Source organism: Pollachius pollachius (assembly GCF_949987615.1).
Source record: "Pollachius pollachius genome assembly, chromosome: 5".
Classification (NCBI taxonomy): domain Eukaryota; kingdom Metazoa; phylum Chordata; class Actinopteri; order Gadiformes; family Gadidae; genus Pollachius; species Pollachius pollachius.
The window spans coordinates 15,892,764-15,914,729 of NC_136938.1; the positions used below are offsets into that span (position 1 = coordinate 15,892,764).

General features: G+C 44.2%; 1 protein-coding gene across 1 annotated transcript in view; it reads left to right on the forward strand.

Moving 5' to 3' along the window:
* The window catches only part of glceb (glucuronic acid epimerase b), a 45,075-nt gene extending 23,603 nt beyond the window's left edge, over positions 1 to 21,472 (forward strand). Inside the window, exons 3-6 of the mRNA XM_079736821.1 lie at positions 960 to 1,509; positions 13,063 to 13,326; positions 17,013 to 17,305; positions 17,751 to 21,472. Of these exons, the coding sequence (XP_079592947.1) occupies positions 975 to 1,509; positions 13,063 to 13,326; positions 17,013 to 17,305; positions 17,751 to 18,482 (1,824 nt within the window). The 5' untranslated portion in view covers positions 960 to 974 and the 3' untranslated portion in view covers positions 18,483 to 21,472. The remainder of the gene's footprint in view (positions 1 to 959; positions 1,510 to 13,062; positions 13,327 to 17,012; positions 17,306 to 17,750) is intronic.
* The last annotated feature ends 494 nt before the right edge of the window (positions 21,473 to 21,966 follow it).

Sequence of the window (21,966 nt, forward strand, 5' to 3'; positions counted from 1 at the left end):
ACATGGCAGGCATGAACTATGCCAATGTGCGAGACGCCGTTAACAGTGCCTGTCGAATCAGACCTTTGTTCTTCTGGACTCACACAGACTTTAAATGTTGATTAGTTATAACTTTAATCATAACTTTATTATTCTGTGTTTGCAGAGCTCAGCCTTGGTTGCCAACGCTTTGTATTTTATCGTCCTAGTCAATGACCAGCTGTAGTTAACATCTGACCTTTATGTTGTTTGATGGTCAAAGCACATAGGCATTCTTGGATTGTTATTTTTTGAATGATTGTGAATGTGAACCTTTCGTCCTTTGTGAATCATTCCCTATGAAAATATATCAGTAGGTCAATAGGTTTTAATATCAGAAACTGCTCTGTTTGCAGTCGCTGGACCCCTGTGCATTCAAACCAAAGCACATCCTCATTGCGCGGCAGGGTTTCATTAGTGGCTTTAAAAATATTTAAAAGGCTATTTATGTATTGGGTTGGTGAAAGCACCTTTGTAGGAGGGGATAGAGTATGTTTGGATATTATGTTACTGCAATAAGATCATCTATTCTAAATATGCGCCTCTGACATCCACATAGATAAATGACTCATGACCAAATAGACAGCCATAAATCAGATGCAATTTTTTTTTTTCTTACTTTCCACTGAAATGCAATTGCTTTAGTTCTGATACCTGGCAGGTTGACGCAACACATCTTCCCTGTGTCTTGTTGTTCCAGTGAATTGTTTGCCTGTGCACTATCATTTAAAAGGTGAGACCAATCTGTGAGTGACCTACTCCGTAGCCGCATCCCAGGCTGCCTGCCTACATGGCTGACGGCACGCTAATTAATCTTTTTTTCTTTTTCGCTAAGCACATTCTAAAATGTGTTCCCATCTCGCCTGTCGATCCGGTACACAGTGAATTCGCTCCAGCGGCGTACTTATTTGGGCACTACTAACGCAGCTCTCCCTATGCAGGGATAAGCGGTGACCATGCGCTGTCTGGCTGCGCGGGTGAACTACAAGACCCTCATCGTCATCTGCGCCCTCTTCACCCTCATCACCGTGCTGCTGTGGAACCGCTGCTCCAGCGACGTGCCGCTGCGCTTCCTGCCCCGCTCTCCCCCCGTCGCACCCAGCGCCAAGGCGGGCGATGCCAGCATCACCAGCCAGCAGCAGCAGCAGCAGCAGCAGCAGCAGCAGCCCCCCCAGTTGCCGGAGCCCCTCCCGGTCGCGGGCGGGTGGGTCAATTACGAGGAGATCGACTGCCTGGTCAACGACGACGTGACCATCAAGGGGCGTCGGGAGGGCAGCGAGGTCTACCTGCCCTTCAGCTGGATGGAGAAGTACTTTGAGGTGTACGGCAAGGTGGTGCAGCACGACGGGTACGACCGCTTCGAGTTCCAGCACAGCTACTCCAAGGTGTACGCCCAGCGCGAACCCTACCACCCGGATGGCGTCTTCATGTCCTTCGAGGGCTACAACGTGGAAGTCCGCGACCGCGTCAAGTGCATCAGCGGCGTGGAAGGTGAGGGGTTGTTCTGCTTTGCAGTAGATAAGTAAGGGACCTCCTTGTGTTGCACGACTTCAAAACCGGGCAAAAATCAGTTGTTTGCTTTAAACAAGTTTAAATAGTATCAAGAGCTGTTTAGTATCTAACCAGTTTAGTATTTAACCAGAGAAAATGGGCAACATACATTTTTGTTCTTTGACAAGGAAAGCACGAGTATTTATTTAATTGGCATTGCAAAGTGTACATCCAGTCATTTGTTTGATCGTCCCCTGCTCTGTGATTGCTCTTAGAAGTTAGAATTAGAGGCTAAGGAAGTATTCTATGTCAACCACTGCCCTGGTTTTTGTACGTAAGTGTGCGTTTGTAGCTGTGCTGCAGAGGTTGAGTGTGTGTGTGTGTGTGTGTGTGTGTCAAGGAGAGGGCTTGTTTTTGACCGAAGTACACTTGTTTAATCCAATGAGACCTGGGTTCATTAATACTTATTTACCTCGGGCCATAGCGATACCCTGAAATAAAGCCTAAGGTAATCAACGTCATTGCGGTGAATAATGCCCAGTCAGCGAGTATGCATTTAATAAATTAAATTGGAATTGATTGTTGGAAATCGCACACACTGATTGAATAGGAATGGACATGGAATCCACCTAATCTATTTGATCTCCCATTGGAATTATTGATCAATCCATCACAATAGGTGACCAAGTCTCCCTAAGCATTGAGCAGCTCTGTGACATGAAAGGACCTTTTCCATTACATGGTAAGTTATTTGATTTGATGGGATCTTAACAAGACTTGGGCTGCAGGAGAAATCGAGTGCTTTGATTGAAGCACTGTTTATGTCCATTGCGGCTTCCCTTCTCTTTTTGGATAGGGATAGTCCAGCCTTTGAATTTGATTTGCTCAAAGAGCTCCTAATTTGGGTGCCCTTGGGTGGTGAACACGTGAACTAAGGTACTGATTTGCATGCTCTTTGGGGAAGATCCTTCCTTAGTTCCTTAATAATTTTATATTTCTCTGTAATTGTATAGTTCAGACTCACTAACAAAACAATATTACCTGTTAATCAACAGTGTAAATTTACTTTATAATATATTAGTGTTGCACGGTATACCGATACTCGAAAGGTATCACGATACCCTCACGCAAAAAAAGATACGATACGCTAATTTTTTAGCATCGATGCTTCTATATATATATATATATATATATTAGTGGTGTCAACAATAATCGATTCGGCGATGCATCGCAATGCAGGGCATGCACGATTCAGCATCGATGCGGCAACGTGCTGTAATCGATTATGTTGCTGTTTATTTGCGGGCCTCGAGTGGACAATAAAGTTGTGAAGTACAATCTAAGCGGCGGCGCTAGCTAGCACAACAACAACACCAAGGATGGCTGAGGCGGAGGGAGATGACCGTGAAAGACAGGTAATTAAAAACGCACCCAAAGCTTGGAAAGCGGACATCTAGGGACATTTCGGATTCTACGAAGTTAATGGGAAACTAGGCAAGACTTACGCGGTGTGTAAAACCTGTCACTCTAAAATCAAGCACGTTGGCAATGCAACTAACTTCAAGAACCATGTTGATCGTTGGCATCAACAACAACAACACAAAAAGTCGACACATCCCAGCCAAGAATTGACGAGTCGCTAGTGTCAACGTTGCCTCACAACTCCGAGAGAGCAAAGAGGATCGCACGATCGGTGGCATGCTTCATAGCGAAGGATCTACGACCCTATTCTGTTGTAGAAAATGCGGGTTTTCGCCACCTGCTTAAAACAATTGAGCCCCGGTATAAGCTACCGACAAGAGCTACCTTCACTGATTCTGCGCTTCCCACATTGTACAAAGAAACCAAAGCAAAGGTAATGGGATCCATGTGTAAAGCCAGTCGTGTAGCAGTTGCAACTGATGCCTGGACTTCAGTCGCAACAGAGTCCTATGTAACCATTACGGCACATTACATTAGCGAGGATTGGCAGATTGTATGTCATGTGCTGCAGACGAGAGCAGTTTACAAGAGCCACACTGGTGCTCATATGGCGAGGCTACTCTTGGATGTTGTGGAGGAATGGCAGCTAACAGATAAAAGTTCAGGAAGTGCCTTGTCTTAGAGCTGCTATTTTACTGTGTGTAAAAAAAACACTTATGGTCACTGCTGGAAAAAGTTGGCTGTTATTGCTCAATTTAAATTCAAATGGTTCTAAAGCAGAGAGAAGAGAAATATTTCTCATTCAAAGCAGTGATCTATGTTTTCTTTTTCAGGTTTGAAAATGCCATATCTAATACCCTGTACCATTTTATTTTATGACATTAATGTCAAAGATACAGGAGAGTGCATACAGGAGAGTGAATAAACACATAGCAGCCAATAAAATCTGTTGTTATATCTGACTGCTTGTATTGCCTCATGATTGATGAAAAATGTGCCTTATTGTGTGCAGTAGAATTTTGATGCATCGCAATGCATCGTAGAATCGAATTGAATCGTTACCTGGTGAATCGTAATCGTATCGAATCGTGAGGGCAGTGCCAATGCACACCCCAAATATATATATATATATATATATATTAAAAAAAAAGAATACTTTTATTAAAAAAAAGGAGAAAAAATGAAAGAGAAAAAGACTGAACTAAAGGACTTGCACATACACGAGCAGCATCAACTATCAGTCATATTCCTTGCACGCAGAGGCCAGTCAGTGGGCGTGCCCCTCAGCTTGCACTCAGCCACATCAGCAGCAGGCAGTTCACTGAGCAAGTGAGACTGTCCTCACTAACCCGGGTAAATATAAAAACGCACATTCGCAATGAAAGCGATCTCCGTCCACACTATCGTTTTTGGATTTTTTTGCATCCATGTTCCACACTGAAATGATTTTGATGAACAGTTGTCATGGTTACGCGACTCCCGCATGGCGGGAGTCTGTTTAGATTACAGGCGCGCGATCAGCTGATAGTTGCAGTTGATCAGCTGGCTAATCATTTTCACTCACAAGCAAAAATATGGCTCAAACCAAAAGTAAAAGGGCTAGTTGTTGTTTTTTGAAACGCTGCTCCAGGTACGGGTTGAACTGGCTTCTTTGCGTTTTTTTCCCATCGCAGATGTTTTTAGATTTTAGATTTTCACTGTGGTATTGGTTCAGTATCGAGTATCGAGGTATTTTCAGGCAGGTATCATATCGAAGTCATAATTTTGGTATCGTGCAACACTATAATATATAAATATTGACATTTCTGAAAGAGATGGCAGCGTCACATTGGAAACTGCCTGTGCCTGCGCCTTTTTCTTCTTCAAGGTTGAAATACTGCCACACCACTGACGTGACTGTTCAACAGTTAGCTCTCATGCGTATGTGACTAATTGGCTACTACTGTTTTCTTGTGACAAGCTGCGCCCATCGGATCATATTTCTATCCCCTCCGATACCAGATCAGCGTACTGGGCCATTATCTGCCATGTAAACATCAGCCACTGCCATCGGTGAATGTCATCTTATTTTCCGATAGGCCGATGGCAGTCAACAACGCGAATATCGGCCGTTACAAATGTTCGTCCAATACATTGGTGCATCCCTAATTATGTTGTCGCTCCGGTGTAAAAAAGCGAGCCGATCTCTAGATCCCAACTCAATTCAATGGAGTTGACATTCACACTTTGCCTACTGTTATTGATTTGTTGGAGAAAACGTCAAGAAAAACCCTCTGCCTGCTTTCCTACTTTATCAGCGATGGCGGTGCACTTCAGAGGCTTAGATTGGTGCATGTTGCACCCCTACGCAGATGTACAGAATCTCAGTCAACCTCATGTTTTGGTACAGTTTGGGTACACCTGATGCATATCAGCCTCCAGAACCCATGAAACCTACTCGAGACCACTTTTTCGTGTGGTCCCAGGCACTGTTTGCTGATACGTGCTGAAGTACAGTACACAGGGTTATCACTTATCAAACAAACTAGACTTAAGAGTCAAGTGTGCCCCGGGTAGCTGATATGAAAGCACCCGGAGAAGCCTTTATCTTTCATTGCTTAGTATTGCGGTCAAAACGCAAGTTTGGGTCCACTCTCCTCCTCTAAGAGCTGAAACTTAAACAGAGAAAGTTTAAAGAATGTTCTTGCTTTTCTGTTACCCCGGTAATGATTTCACTCTCCTGCGCATACCTGATGAAGTGTTCACTGATGGGTGTGTGATTCAGTCACATTTCGGTATATGTCATAAACTCGGGCCTATCCTTCTATCTCGCATTTCTCAGAACCATAAATATGCTTGATTAAAAAATTGCAGCCAAGATTTCACCCATTCCACCTATATTTCTTATTTGATTTTTTTTTTGAGCCATACAAATTAAAATTGGTAGGTGTCAATCCAGTTAAAAAATATTTTGCTGTTAATTTTGCTCCTTAAGAAGATAATGGCAGTCTAATAATGTGTTTTAGTTTTAAGTCATCAATATTGGCTTCCACTTACCTCTCACTTAACTTGAATCTCTAATAGATATTCATTATTTTGGTTGTCTTGGTGCCTGTTCCCCTGCACAGTAACCAATGGCAGACGCTAGCAACACCCGGACATAGGAGTACTTAAAGGGGGAATTAAAGGACCTACCACAAGGTAATTGCTACTTGGCAACCAGTGCAAAAGAATGGCAATTCCTATGTAATTATTGCAAATGTTCCCTATGGTAGGAAATGTGCTGAAATATCTGCACCTGTTTTGAATCATGTTTCCTTGAAGAAGTTAGCTTCTGACTGTTTTCCAATGATATATCCTTCTCTGTATTTATCTTCCTATTTTTAAATGGTGAACAATTTTTAAGACGTTTCACAAGGGCAGTGTAATAACTGGCTGTAATCTGCTCTTCTGTTGGAAACAAAGAACATCCTTCACAAAAACTAAAGAGCATCTGTGCAGTTATGTGACGTTCAGTCAGCCTCACTATAGGCCCTTCAGGCCAATGCTAGCATAGGTATATGGTTGACTTTTAAAGGGTGAAAAATGAATAAAGGCATGTAACTCTATTCTCCTAAACAGTAAATCCAAATCGTTCATTTGTGTGTAATGCTCCGGTTTCGGCTGATGACTGGGCGGTCATTCCCCACAATAAGGGCCCTGCTGGGTGGCAAATTGTGCTCCCTTTGCTTCATTGTGTCCCCCACCACAGGTGGGGGACGCAATGAAGCAAACAATTTGGCTGTTCATTGTCAGGGTGGAAAATGGGTCAGCCAGGGATTGAGCCCAATCCATTGGTTCCTCTGAGCTGTTCAGTGGGGAGTCGAGCTGTTCTCGCCTCTTCAAGTCTTGTTTGTTTTTGTTTCTTCAGGAAGAAAAAACACACACAAGCACATACCAGAACCCACTTATACACACACAAATAGAGATGGCACCTGTACGACACGATTTGTCATGCTCCATAAATTAAGCCTAAGGCTAGTTACTATTTAGCACACCACATGTACAAAAATATCTACTCACACCGGTTTCTCTTAAACTACCATGCGAGAAATTGGCACTCCATTAATTAGTCTTTCACAGTCAGAACCACTTCAGGACTGAAACAAGGTCACAACACGGGGCCACTGGACATGGAAAAATGTATTTAACAAGCCCATCAGCATCACATATGCTCTCACCGTGCATTCTATCCCTCCCTATATCTCCAGACCCTACCGTGCATCCTGTCTGGTGTCCCCCGATCCGAGCCACTGCGGCCAATCACCACACTTTGAGACTTGCTCCGTGACCAATCAAAAACGGACTTGTTTCGATTTAGCTGCAGCCCAACTGAAGGGTTCCCGCGAATCATTTGTAAAGGAAGGTTTCAAACATGAGCACTTAAGGATGGATTTTTTTCATGGTCATGCAGTTTCCTTTATGAGATGGAGTCCCCCCCAGTAGGGTTAACACTACTGCTTGATTTAAAGACGTTAGAAAGTGTTCTAGATGAGATGGAGAAACAATGGGCCTAAAAGCCATTGCAGCCAGGGGGCCGTGGTTAGAAGAAAAAGCTAATGACCCCACCAGGAGCATCTTAAATCAAGAGCTACTTCTATCTTTAGCTCATCCTTCACTATCTCCCAAACCACCATTTTTTTTTCCATAAATCTCCTTCCTGTTCCACCTCTTTGTCACCCCCCATTTCTCTCTACAAGAATGTGTGTGTGTACACACACTGTACAAAGTAAGCGTGCACGGGCTCAGGCACAAGTAACACAACGATACAATACCAAGTCTGTATTCTCTCTCACTCTAGCCTTTTCTCCCCCCCACCTCCCTAGTTCTCTCTTCCCCTGTCCGAGGATGATATAGTAGTTGTATCTAGAACGCAGAGGAGCACTGGAAAAGTTGTACTGAAAGACTGCATAGAAAAAAAGAAAACTAGGCCAGACATTATCTTGCACAACCGAAATCAGTTCCAAAGTTTTAAGCCTGTACACAGGATTCCAATGCCACTGAACTGTGCATTGTTCGCCGTTTGCGGAGCAAATGTGTGCCACAGAACTGCCCAGCCTCAGTCAAAGCCCCTACAGACTTATCCAGCACCTGCTAAGACATACCCACCACCTGATAACTCAATCCACCAAATAATAGTTCTCCAAAACGATGACGCGAAAGATGACGGGAAAGAAACGTGCTGGTCATAAAAGGGAAGTATCGGTGTCTGATCCTCCCTGATTGGTTACTTTGAGGCGGGAGTGCTGTTCGATTGGGTGAACGCACCATGCTTGAGTTAGTGTGCAACTGGAGGCAGGTCAGAAGTTATGGTATGGTAAGCAACACATATTGCGTATAGTGAAACTGTTGAAAGGTTGAAAAATAGGCAGGCACACTATTAATTAATTCAATATTTTAATGGGTTAGTGCAGGGGTCGGCAACCTTTTGTATCAAAAGAGCCATTTTGGCCCATCTCCCGCAAAAAAAAAATGTTTGGAGCCGCAAACTTTTTAATTCACCCCCTCCCTGTGACACTCTGTAAAAAAAAACATAGTTCGTTGCATTCATGAAATTATAAAACAACAAAGAGAAAGCTGTTGAAGAACATTTTATTGCTGTTCTAACAGGAAAACCTCAAACTCTTATGAAGAGGAGAAATAACTTTGAAATAAATCAAACATATAGAACGAGTATAATAAGTCTAAACATAAAGAACATAGTTCGTTGCATTCATGAAATTATAAAACAACAAAGAGAAAGCTGTTGAACATTTGATTGCTGTTCTAACAGGAAAACCTCAAACTCTTATGAAGAGGAGAAATAACTTTGAAATAAATCAAACATATAGAACGAGTAGGCTATAATAAGTCTAAACATAAAGAACACCTAAACAGGTAAACATAGGTTTGTTGTCATCCTCTTGATTTTTCCTCGGCCACAGCAATAAACCATCGAATCTGAACAAAAATCAAAATAACACACCAGCTCAGTTTCTAAAATATATATTTTTTGGTGCAAAATAATAGCCTATTAAATTGTAGTGTCCTCACCTGTTTAATGTGATTTCTGTTTCTGAACATCACTGCTGAGCTTTTCTATGTCGGGGCTGTAGGACGTGACCTTCATCTTAACGCAGGATTGCAGGCTGACATCTGTGAGGCGTGAGCGATATTTTGATTTGACATAGTTCATGTTAGAAAATATTTGCTCGCATAAGTATGTGGATCCAAAGATGGACAGGACTCCAAAGGCATACTTCTTGATGTTGTGATAAGTTTCGGGAATTGCATTCCATGTCTCAAACACAAATTTGTCGGGTTTGGGAAGGTTTTCTATTTCGCTCCATTTGTGTTCTCGAGCGAGAATAGCCTTCCGACGGGCGACGTCTTCGAGATCAGCTGTCAGACTTTTGAACTTGGACACCCATACCTCTTTGTCAGCTATGTCAGCCAGTTCAATTTCAAGATCGGGTTGACTCACGAAAGTGAATGCTGACATGTTCAGCATGGACGGGTCGATGTCCAGGGGTGTGACGGGGAAGGATAATGTGCTTTTTTCCTTTCTGAACTCACTGAATCTTTGTCCAAATGCAGTTTGCATTGCAATGATCGTGTGCTGCAAGTACTCACAATTGATGTTGTGTGACGTTTTGAACTCTCTCAGGGAGGGGAAGTGAGAGAACGTACTCCACATCTCTGGCAAACACTGTCATCTTGCGCTCGAACGCCAAAACATACTCCAGCAGCTGAAGGGCAGTGCTTCCTTTTCCCTGGAGACTTCTGTTCAGCATGTTAAGGTGACCTGTCATATCCACCATGAAGTGCAGCTTTTCCAGCCAATCTGGGTGTTCCAGTTCTGGATAGGTGAGGCCCTTACTTTCCAGGAAAGTTTTCACTTGTTCCAGACAAGCCGCAAACCGTTTAAGCACTTCTCCCCTGGACAGCCACCGGACTTTGTTATGCAGCAGGAGATCCGAATATGCGCTGTCGACTTCATCTAACAATGAACAGAACTGTCGGTGGTTTAACCCTTTTGCCATTATTTTGTTGACTATCTGAATGACAAGGTCCATCACCTCTTTGCATTCGGGGGGAAATGTTTGAGCGCACAGTGCTTCTTGGTGCAGGATGCAGTGAAACGTCAGCAGCTCTCGACCCAGCGACTTCTGAAGTAAAGTAATAAACCCCTTCTGTGTTCCTCTCATACTAGGTGCCCCATCAGTAGCCACTGACACCATGTTGGTGGTATTTATTCCTTTTGGCTTTTAAACAATTCACCACAGCCTCACAAATGTCCTCCCCCCGTGTTTGGCCTTTGAGCGGTATCAACTCAATAATTTCTTCCTGCGGCCCGTCAGAGTTCACGTATTTGCATAACAGCGCTAGTTGTTCAATGTCGTTCACATCACTGGACTCATCACAGGCGATGGAGAATGCTGGAGCTGAATTTATGTCGTTAATTTGTTGACTGGTGATGTTTTCTGACATCTTAATGGTCCTGTCCTTTACGGTTTTTGCAGAGAGAGGCATATCTTTAATTTTCTGAACAATTTCAGTTTTGTTTTTAAAGTCCGAGAATAGATGTTCTGATATTTTAATGAATGTCTCTTTCAAGTATTCTCCATCTGTGAATGGCTTTCCGCACCTGACGATCTCCTGAGCTGCCGCAAAACTAGCAGCAGTTGTTGAATTTGGAGACTTGATCCATTTCTTAAAAGTAATTTTACTCTGCTCACATTTCCGCAGCAGTTCCGAAATCGCTCTTTTCCTTTCATCTCCTGCTTGGTACTTTTCAGCAAATGCGGAGTGTTTGTTCTGGAAATGTCTTTCAACATTACATTTTTTGTTATTGGCTAATTTCTCGCCACATATCAAGCATATAGGTAAGCCTGCATCAGTAGTACTGAAAGCAAATGAATCTGTCCACGCTGAATTAAAATCTCGATTTTCCTCTGCCACTTTTCTTTTCTTGGATTTATCCATGGTAAGTTTACTCAATATTAGTCAGAGAGGGAGTTACATGGTTAAATCTTTAGCTGTCATGTGGCCAGCAATGTAAACAAGGAATAGATAGCATAGCATAGCATAGCGATACAATAGTCAAGTAATGAAAAAACTGTAAGGACCTTTATTATCAAAATATAACGTACTGAAACTTTAATATTCAACACAGCTAAATAACTTTTTGACTACGAACTTTAATGCTGTAAACCCTTCTCGCTCAGTATTCGTTTGTGCAATTGGCTGTCAACGGTGGATGCTGCTGATTGGCGGCTCACTGGCATGTCCCGCCTCCTGCCAATGGCAGCATCTAGGCTACTTCCTGATGCCAGATGCCAGTTAAAGATTTAACTCCTACTGGGATTAGCCACCTGCAAATCAACGAAGCTTTGTCATTCACTCCCCCCCTCACGGTAGCGCTATTGCGCATCCATTGCGACCTCTCGTTTAGTTGACGATATATATAAAAATATATATATAATATATATATATATATATATATATATATATATATATTTTTTTTTTTTTTATTTTTTTTTAAGAAAACTGCAGGGAGCCACGGCTGAGGGGCTAAAGAGCCGCAGGTTGCCGACCCCTGGGTTAGTGGGTAGAAATGGATCCGGGTTGGGAAACTAACTTTTTGGTGCACGACCATATGTGTCTGATCTTGGCTGAATCACACAAACTATCATAATGAAACAAAGAACCGCATGAGCATGCTTTGTCAGATATATTAAAATATATGTGCAAGTGCAATATATATTTGCATATTTTGATTGCCATTGCAGCTTTGCTCACCTAATGCTGGTCGATGGTGTTGTCTGGGAAGGTCTCTGATTTATTTGGATCCCTTTTTTTGCCATAACATTTGTCCACTTGAAATCCTAATGTTCCCAGACTTAAAGGATCCTGGGGGAGCTAACCTCTGCACATTCTCTCCGATCGCTATTCCTTTCTGCAGTAAAGTGTGTTTCATTTAGGATATTTACCAACTTTTTTTCACAGAAAACCCATTGAGTCTGAATACAGCTTCTCTTCCCAGATTTGCTTTTATTCTGCTCTGTTTGATAATGTGATTCAAATCATTCTATTGAAGATTCATATTATATTTTATGGAAAGAGATCGTTTTTTTATTGAAGCCAAAATATAAAAGCCATTTTCCCCTTCTTTTTCCTACACCACCTCCTATCTTTTTTGTCTCTTTTTACCTTAACTTAACCTCTCCCAGTGTCAATGTTTTGTTGCCCTTAATGATTATTCCTTAATGGTTCCCCAAACCTCTTTCCCGCCTTTTATTTTCTCTTATTAGAAGAGTTTCCCTTTATGGAATTTGGTTTAAGGCACATGTATACCGTTGCTTGTTCATTCCGTCTAATTGATTTTGTTTGTGTGCATTAAACCAACTAAAAAACCAAACAACACAATCAATTACTTGTGTAGACGAACTGCAGAACCAACATCGTAATAATTGCGATTGGTCACTGCTCTGTTAAAATATCCATAATAACAGGGATGTTCCAAAAGCCTTGCTCCATGAGGCTCATTAAAATAAATTTGCTACGGATATAACCTGCGGCATGAATATTCTTACAGCTACTGACTAATACATAATAATTATATTTTACAATCATTGTTCAGTTGTATGCTCCTTCACACCTACCTGTCTTTTTACCAACTTAACGGAATACAGGCCGATGTTGAAGGTGCAGTTTGTTGTGGCCTATAGCTGAATGGACTTTGCAGAAATGGAATACAATATTCACATTACTAGGTTTTTAATTACTGTATAAACCCATGAAAATAAGAATCATGTTTTCGTTACCTTAGATTGAGTCCTTTATATCTGTTCATATCTACATAGAAATTGGGTCCTATTCAACGGAGGCTGCCGTTTTGCACTGCCATGTTTCTAATGTTTGAAATGTTTTTTATCTTGATAAATATCTTACTTGTAAGCTATGATCTATAGTTTTAAAGAGTAAATAACTAAATACATTTTATTAATCGATCAAGGAACCTCATTGCTTGACTCTTGGTTTCTCAATGCTTCTCAATGTTTTATCGTGGTCCACTTTGTTTTCGTACCAAAAATGATATCTGTCTCCCCCCCCCCCCCCCTCTTTTCCCAGGCGTGCCCCTCTCCACCCAGTGGGGGCCCCAGGGCTACTTTTATGCCATCCAGATCGCACAGTACGGCCTCAGCCACTACAGCAAGAACCTGACGGAGCACCCGCCCCGCGTGGAGGTGTATGACACGGTGGAGGAGGACGACGAGCAGCGCCGGGACGGCCGGGCATCAGGCAGCGCCCCCTGGACTGTGGCCAAGGGCTGCAGCCTGAGCCGCGTGCACGACAAGGCACGCGCCACCGCCGTCAGACAGTTCAGCGCCCCTGGTAAGCCAGTTTCCCCCTCCACGCATCTATCTCGTACCTCCTGGCAGGCAGGGGCTTATCTCCTGCAGACTGCACACAGCAGCTGAGGGTGGCTCGGAGGTGCAAACACACGACCAGAGTCTGACGATCTGCCGCTGAGGCCAGGATGGCTCCGCTCTTTATTTCTACAAGCATATAAGCGTGCTGGTGGAAGGTTTGGGGTGTGTTCTTTTTTTTTTCATTCAAAGTGATGAAACAACATTTAAAAAAATAGGTTTTTTGAAACCATATTAAAAGCAGATATTTTGAAACAATTCCAGCCTTTGGTAAGTATCAATATTTAGCTGACAATCTAACTGTATGGATTGGTTAATCTGTACTAGATTCAATTTAAATCATTGTCATTGTTTTTAAGTACCTCCAATGAGAGCAACTATGGGGTAAGAGGGGTAAAATAAACTTGTAATGCAAAATAGGGATTGGCTCTGCCCTCGTCTGCACCCGACGGGGAGTGGAACAGACCAGAGACGTTTTTACTCAATTAAAAATGTCATGAAAACCTTCTTCCTGGAAGCCCTTGGAAGGCTGCGAAAACCTGGCGCCCATCTGATCAATTCTACTCACCTACCCCGAGACGAGCCAGACAATCATGCAGTATTGAGGACGCTCTGCCGAAGAAATCCCCCTCTGAAACAAGTTTCTTTTCTTTTCCATCTGCTGCCAACGCTGTTATTTCTGAAACAATGATGTGGAAGAAGTGGAGGGGCCCCGCCTACACCCCTCACATCCTCTCCTCTCCTCTCAACTGCACGTCCATTAGTTTTCATCATGACCCAAATACAATCACATGCAGGCCTTGTGGCTTCTAGAAGCCATACAGAAATGTGATTATGGCCGCAATTTTATACCGGCTGCTATCGCTTCGGTTCGTATAATTTCAATGTTCCGCGATTGGACGTATCCTTTATCTTTTATATACATCTCTTTGTGTTTCTGCTCTCGCTCATTGCCGCGTCTCTTCTTTTCAATCTCCGTAGCTCACTCGCATACGCTTGGTTCTTCAGTTGAGCTCACGCTCAGCTATAATCCACCCGGCAGCCACCCCCTCCCTCCTTTATCCTTCTCCTCCAACCTCCCTCATCCTCTCCGCTTCCTTCATCTTTCTTATTTCTCTTTTTACATTTCTCCACCCTAGACACTTGCCGCCCTCACTCTTCTGGTCGCGTCATCCGTCTCTGCCCCAACGCCTCCCCATCGTTATTATCGCCTCACAGATCCCCCCTTCGGCTGTCTTCGTTCCCCTCGCCTCCCCTCCCCTCCTCCATCATGGGCTCTCAGTACCAGTACCACCTCCAGCCCAATTCCTCCTCCCATCTGATTCCATCAGATTCAAGTTTTGCACTCATCATAAATTCTGCTTATGGTACTTCACTCATCAAAAAGCTGCATGCTATTTTTATTTCTTTTTATATTGAGATTATTAATCATTTAAATGTCCTCTCCCATCCTTTTTTTTCCCGTTTCTTCTTTTTGTCTCTGCTGCCGTCTCCCTCCCTTATCATAATTTGAGATCTAGTTTTTCATGTTTTCTCTCTTGGCCACTGGAAAAAAGCCCTGAAGTCCCCCAAAATCCACTTAAGTGCACTGTAGTATTCTGCGTTGCCGCTTTCAAATCCTAGATTTTTGGCTCGTACTTTTGTTTGTTTCGTTCTGTGCCTTGTCTTTTTATTCTGCACCCACTTTTTTGCTGCTAGACTTGCAATGTTCTCTGTCCTGATAGTTAGCAAGGATGTACCAGATGCTGTACCTTAAGACGGTAGTGAGATACAATAGTTGGTACCCATTATGGCCTCTTTCTCGTTGCAGAGGTTAGACAGCGCAACCCCTGAATTAATTAACTCCATGGCTTAATGCCACTATCGCATACACGCATTTCCATTTGCATGCCTGCTTGGGAAGTGTGCGTGCGTTTTTTCTTCTTGCTCATATCAGCTCACAGGTGCAGAAAATGCACGCACGCACGCACGCAAGCACGCACGCAAGCACGCACGCACGCACGCACGCAGACGCACACGCAGATATGTCTCGTCCCTCATTGCTAAGCATACCGGGCGCCATGTCGGGAAGATGGGATCTGGTCTGCTCCTGGCCCATCCCTTATTGATGTCCGGGTAATCGTGGGGCCGCAGTACAAATCCACTTACTCTGTGGATTGCCTTAAGTAATGGATTTATGAGTGCATTAAAGAGTCGACCAGAGGCCCCTGGCAGGTTGTCTGTCTGCCTCCACCTCTCTTTGCCCTCTTCTACCTATTCTTAACTCTATTCTCCACTGCCCTTTTAAATGTTTCCCTCCGACTCCTCTTCATGGTTTTTCATTGCTGCTCTGTCTCTTCTTTGGGGAGATCCTTCATTTGCCCCCCACACACACTACACCACAGCAGGCTCATTTGGTTGGCCGCTGCTGGCTCCATGGGGACTGCCTGTGGCTCGGAACGCTGTCTCTGCTGCCGCCCACCCTCCGCTACTTGTGCTGCTAACTCGCCTCCTTGACTCCCAGGTTCCTCAGGGAGCCCTGATGGCTTGATTATAGAGGGGCACGGAGCAGACAAGTTAAGCGGGGCAGTCCGTTCTTTTCATCCAATGAGTTCAAGAAAAACCCAAGTGATCAACTGAATGGCCCAGGGAGAGCTTTTGGCAGAGGTATACAGCAACAAATCAGCAGCAACACACGCGTCACAATACGGGTAATAAGGCAAGCGTCTTTGAACAGCAGAAGAAATGCTCAATAGGTCTCCATCTGCAGATACATTTTGTGCTCTTATGTCAGACGAGCCATAGACGGCCATACCGAGCACATGCATGGTATGGCCCGAGTCATTAGAGCACATAACAGGATGAGAACATACGGTGGGCAGGAGCAATGTGTTCTGTCGTCTGGGGAATGGATGCAGGGATGATGCTAATGGGAGAATTGTTGATGTTATGAGAGCTGCATTCATTTCTACTTTACACCGTCTTGCCAGTTGCTTTTCATTGTCACTTTATCTTCCATATTCTCTTCTGCCCTCTTGCTCGTATTTTTTTCCTCCCTCCCCTGTCTCTTCTCTCCTCTGCGAGTCTGGTATCCATCTAATTAAGCCCAATTGCACACTGACACTTCTGTATTGTCATCCCAGGAGGGACTTGTCTACCTGTCCGGTTCTCGCTCTCTCAGTCTCGCGCGCTTGCTTGCACACACACACACACACACACACACACACACACACACACACACACACACACACACACACACACACACACACACACACACACACACACACACACACACACACACACACACCATATTTCTCTCTCTCTCTCTCCGATCTTATGCTCGCAGCCACCGTTAGCCAGGCTTTCTTAAAGGAAATCGCACTTGACAAGGTTCTGACAGTGTCTTTCCTGAAATGTTCTAGTACGTTTGCAGAATGTATGTGATCAGTGTGGATTAAGGTTTGCCTACAGAATAGATTTTGATGGCTTGAAAGCGCATTATCAAGAGATAAGTTGGGCTCTTGCATACCAATTGAGCTGAGCTATTGCTGTATGACTCCTAATCTTAAAAGCAACCTCTTTTTGGTCCAAAGAGATCCTAAGAACAAGGTTGTTTTCGTCTTCCTGTTTGTCTCGTAGTTCCACTTCCTTAATGTCCTCTCGCATCCACAGATGCCTCTGAGGGAGTGTCTCTAGCGTTGGGCAACTCCAAGGACTTCATCCTCAGCCTGGACCTCAAGTTCACCTCCAACGGAAGCTTCTCCGTGGTGCTGGAGACCACCGAGAAGGGCCCCCCCTTCGTCATCCACTACGTCACCAACACGCAGCTCATTGCCTTCAAGGACCGCGACATCACGTACGATATTGGGACCCGCACCACCTGGTCCACGCTGACCCGGGACCTGGTCACAGACCTCCGGAAGGGAGTAGGGCTCTCCAACACCAAGGTCGTCAAGGCCACCAAGGTACCGTCCAACCTGAGGGCTTTGGTTTCCTGCTTTGGTTCTGGCCAAGTTGTTCAATGGAGTTATTTCAATTCAAGCTAGGTGCACCAGTATAATTTTTAAGCTTGATTGTTGTAATTTAGAAGATGTTTCTATCCAAAGTGTCTCTGTAGGAGAGGCTGAATGCTCAAAGCCACAGCAATTAAAATAGGGAAGTGTTGCACACGTTTAGAAATAAGGTGAAAGAAGGCAAACTGAATAATGAGCAGGGTAGCTAAATAAAAAGTGCCAGCCAGGCACCATTTATTCCCCTGCTTTAGTGGCTGCTTCGGGCAGCAGAGGCCCAGCAAGCATCATGTTCAGATGTCCTCGAGCTGAGGAAGTGAGTCGCAGACTTACACCGTTAACTGATTCCAGCTATTCTTTGTCCGTATCCACCCAATCCGCGTCTCCCGTCCCCACCCAGATCATGCCAAGGCGCGTGGTCCGCCTGGTGCTCCATGGGCGTGGCTTCGTCGACAACGTCACCATCTCCACCACTGCCCACACGGCCGCCTTTTTCGCCGCCAGCGATTGGCTGGTGCGCAACCAAGACGAGCGCGGCGGCTGGCCCATCATGGTGACGCGCAAGCTGGGCGAGGGCTTCCGCCCGCTGGAGCCCGGGTGGTACTCGGCCATGGCGCAGGGGCAGGCCATGTCCACCCTGGTGCGGGCCTACCTGCTCACCCGGGACCAGGCCTACATGGCCGCCGCCCTGAAGGCCACGGGGCCCTACAAGACGGCGTCGGCGCAGCACGGCGTCAAGGCAGTGTTCATGAACAAGTACGACTGGTACGAGGAGTACCCCACCACGCCCAGCTCCTTCGTGCTCAACGGCTTCATCTTCTCCCTGCTGGGCCTCTACGACCTGTCGGAGACGGCGGACGAGAAGCAAGGCCGGGAGGCGGGCCTGCTGTTCAGCCGCGGCATGGAGTCCCTGAAGGCCATGCTGCCGCTGTATGACACGGGCTCGGGCAGTATCTACGACCTGCGGCACTTCATCCTGGGCACGGCGCCCAACCTGGCACGCTGGGACTACCACACCACGCACATCAACCAGCTGCAGCTGCTGGCGTCTATAGACAACGCCGCCATCTTCAAGGACGTGGTGAAGCGGTGGAAGAGCTACCTGAAGGGGGGCCGAGCCAAGCACAATTAGCCGGGACTACTCGTGACATTGACACACGTTACGTGAGGAGTAGCTCTGTGTGGGTCGAGTGAGTTGGTAGGTGTGTGTGTGTGTGTGTGCGCGAGTGTGTGTGTGTGTGTGTGTGCGTGAGTTTGCGTGTGGATGTTTTGGTAAAGGCGAAATTAGCTCAGGGGGGCTTGTTAAATGGAAGCCCTCACATTTCTGATGAGCTCTTTTGCAGTCTTTGGTTTTATATTTAGTGCAACATAAATGTAGCTCTCATCCCTCTTCAACTAGTGTTTGGATTTATGTACAGGCCTAGTTTCTGAGTGCTTGTTTGTCTACGGTGTATGCAGGAGGTTGGGTGTGTGTGTGTGTTTGATCTGAAAGCAACAATTTGTGATGCTAAACAAAAAGTAAAATAGTTTTCTCGTTTGTTTATTTATTCACCCATCATTCTTTCATATCACCATTGCGGGTCTCCATTTTTATTTTTGTTGACTTCATACCAGATTTGCATACTTTATAGAAAGCTTTCATAATCAATAATTGATATATTTGGGGGCGATACTTGGCATAAGAAGAGGTTTAATCAAATCCATATTCAGTGTTTATTAAGTTGGGTTATTGTTCAATTGTTTCTGTTTCTTTCTCCACACTAAAGGATGGTTTATTTGAACTGGAGAACACACAGGGAACTTGACATGATATTGGAGTGTTTTAAGTAAAGGAGATTTTTTCCGGAGGCACTCACTGGAAATAAAAATGGGTGGTCTCCTAAACAAGCTGCCTAATGGTGCTTCTCAGATCAATATATTGCCATTGAAATCTGGAGGGAAAACTTTGCTCTTTAAAATAGTCTTCCCTTCTCTGGTCGGCACACTCTTGTGCATTGTACATCTGATGGGTTCCTTCTTTCGTTCAGATTCTCCTTACTGATAATGACACTAATGCATTGATGAAGTATAAAGAGGACAATGTTTCAAAGCAAACCCTGCCTTGTAATTCTCCAGTTAACACACTTCCATCCACCGTGCGTTCAGCTGTGTCTAAGGTCATTTTCCAATCTGCCCACCCCCATTTTGATTCGAGTGCTTGCCAACTACTGCTCCCTTGGCTCCCCTACTCACCTGACCGCAATCTGATACCCAGTCCAGAGGAACCTCTCTCGGGCGTAATATGGACAGAGGGGCACTCTTTCCCGCCCGTAGGTCAGCTCATGCTGATTGCTCTGAGAGCGGAAAAGCCAGACTTTCCGCTGGGGCCGCAGAAGCCAGCGGGCAGCCCCCGCTCTTGTCCCTCCCACTAATGCCCGACCGCAACATAAGTGAACCCGTTATCGCTCCCCGGTGGTATACGCCGTCCCTCTTTGCAAGGCTGAGGCAATCAGGTGCTAGCATGCGATTGGTCGGTCTGCTTTAAAAGGAAGGCAGCAGTCAAGCTGCTTGCCAGCTTGGCTCAAGTCATATATGCATTTCTTTGATTACAAATTTGTATGTAGACAGTTTTGGATCATTGGTAGCATTGGAGGTGTTCACTTATGTATATTTAATGTATATTTTACTATGATCAACTGTGCCTCCTGATCTCAGTTTATTGTTTACTAAAGAATTCCCTATATTCCATAAAATATAAAGATGGGTCTTTCTTTCACTACCATACCACTCTCCCCAGACAGCCTGTCACTCGTCCCTCTCCTCAGTGTCTTTACACCCTGACTGTTTGCAGGAGTGATCGGGCCAGCCACTTGTATGCTTGCCTACACACACATACACATACACGTATACATACACACACACCATATCCAGTCAGCGACGCGACAATGTTCACATGCACCTCCCTCTCCAAAAAACAAGGCCAAACTGCCAACAGGCTGAATTAAGCAACGATTTTGGTTTCCATGGTCATTTCATTTTAGAGTTTGCTCAGTTAGTTTGCTGAGTTTATTTTTTTTGCATTTCACAGCAACTTTCTGCTAGTCCTTTCTTCAAGGTACAATGCATGGTGTAAACTATCATGAGCCTCAAATAATCTAACTCAAAAGAAAAAAGTTTTGAAAGGGAAGAGCTGTGTCTCAAACTCCTAAAACTAGCATCTTTTTGACCTCTGCTGCCTCTGACCTTCATCTTCTTGCTATCTGATATAAATCCTTTTACGTATAAGCACGCCTTTAGACTGCTAATGACTGGAGTTGACATTCAGCCGCAAAGGTTATATTTTGAAACTATAAAAATGTTATCCCGGAAATGAGCCTGCAAAAAGGATCCCTTAATCGGCATGTGGGTTTTGTCTTGTTTTGTTCATTTTATCCTGTTGGCGTCCCCAAACAATAGCCTGCCTCTTTGGAAGCCATTTTGACAGGATACTGGAACAGAAATCGTTATTTAAACAAATGACAAATTTGGAAAGGTATCGACCTGGGTGTGAATCCTGATATTGTGTTCAAAACCAAAGCATTTTTTTTAATTTAAGTTGACTGTATAATTTCTGTTAAAACCAATTAGCGTTTGAACTCTTGAAAAATGCTGTAGAATGCTGACTTTTAAAATGTCTTTAATGTGGCTCAGAGGGGATGTGTGCAAAACATGTTTATAGCATCGAATAGCCTCAATGTTCAGTGGTAGATGAATGGTATAATACATTTGCAGAAATGTACAACCTTTTGCTTGACATACAACAGCACAACTATGTATTGTCTCATCAAGTTAGTTAGCATTATTATTTGTATTCTAGCATTTTCTTCCTTTCAGGAAACCATATACAAACCATTATTTGTTTAAAAAAAAAAAGTTGTTTGTTTTTGTTTAGAAAGCTGCTATTTTACAAACTATCCAGTCCTATCCTTATATATCTATTATTCCTGCTCCCGAAAAAAGACTCAAAGCATACGACAAGATGTGGTCGTGTGATTTATGCAATAAAATGTTTGCTGGGGGTCGTTGCACCACAGGGTGCCCTAGAGAGAAAGAGAGAGGGAGAGCGGTTGTACAGAGCTGTCTATCCAAGCACAATGTGCACATGCTACCATTTTTGTATTCAAAGGTAAAAGATGTGTTTATAGAACTATTTGTGCTTTAATGAAAAATGCCTTTTAACGTTAATAAAAGCATTTTCTTATGAGTATGCTTCCGTTTTCGTTTGATCCTTCATGTTTATCTGAGGCCGAACCAACCGTATGTGAACCTTACAATGGGTTTTTGCATCCCTCCTCGAGACTCTTTGAAACGGGGTGCCATCGCCACGGTGGCTAAGTACTTACATCAACAAACATATGTAAGTCAACAACACAATAAGGCAAGGACTATTGATGGTGGTCCTCTAATACTATGGTTGGAGCTCAACTGATCTAGCTTTGGTAACCTGGCTACTGTAGTATACTCACTGCCTAACTGAGTTTTGTGTGCATGTAGACCTAATCTGAAGCGATTCTGGTCTATGGTGTTTCCATGGTTTCTGCCATAGGTGCGCCACCTAAAATTCCAAGGTTCTACACATTAGACTTATTGGTAACCTT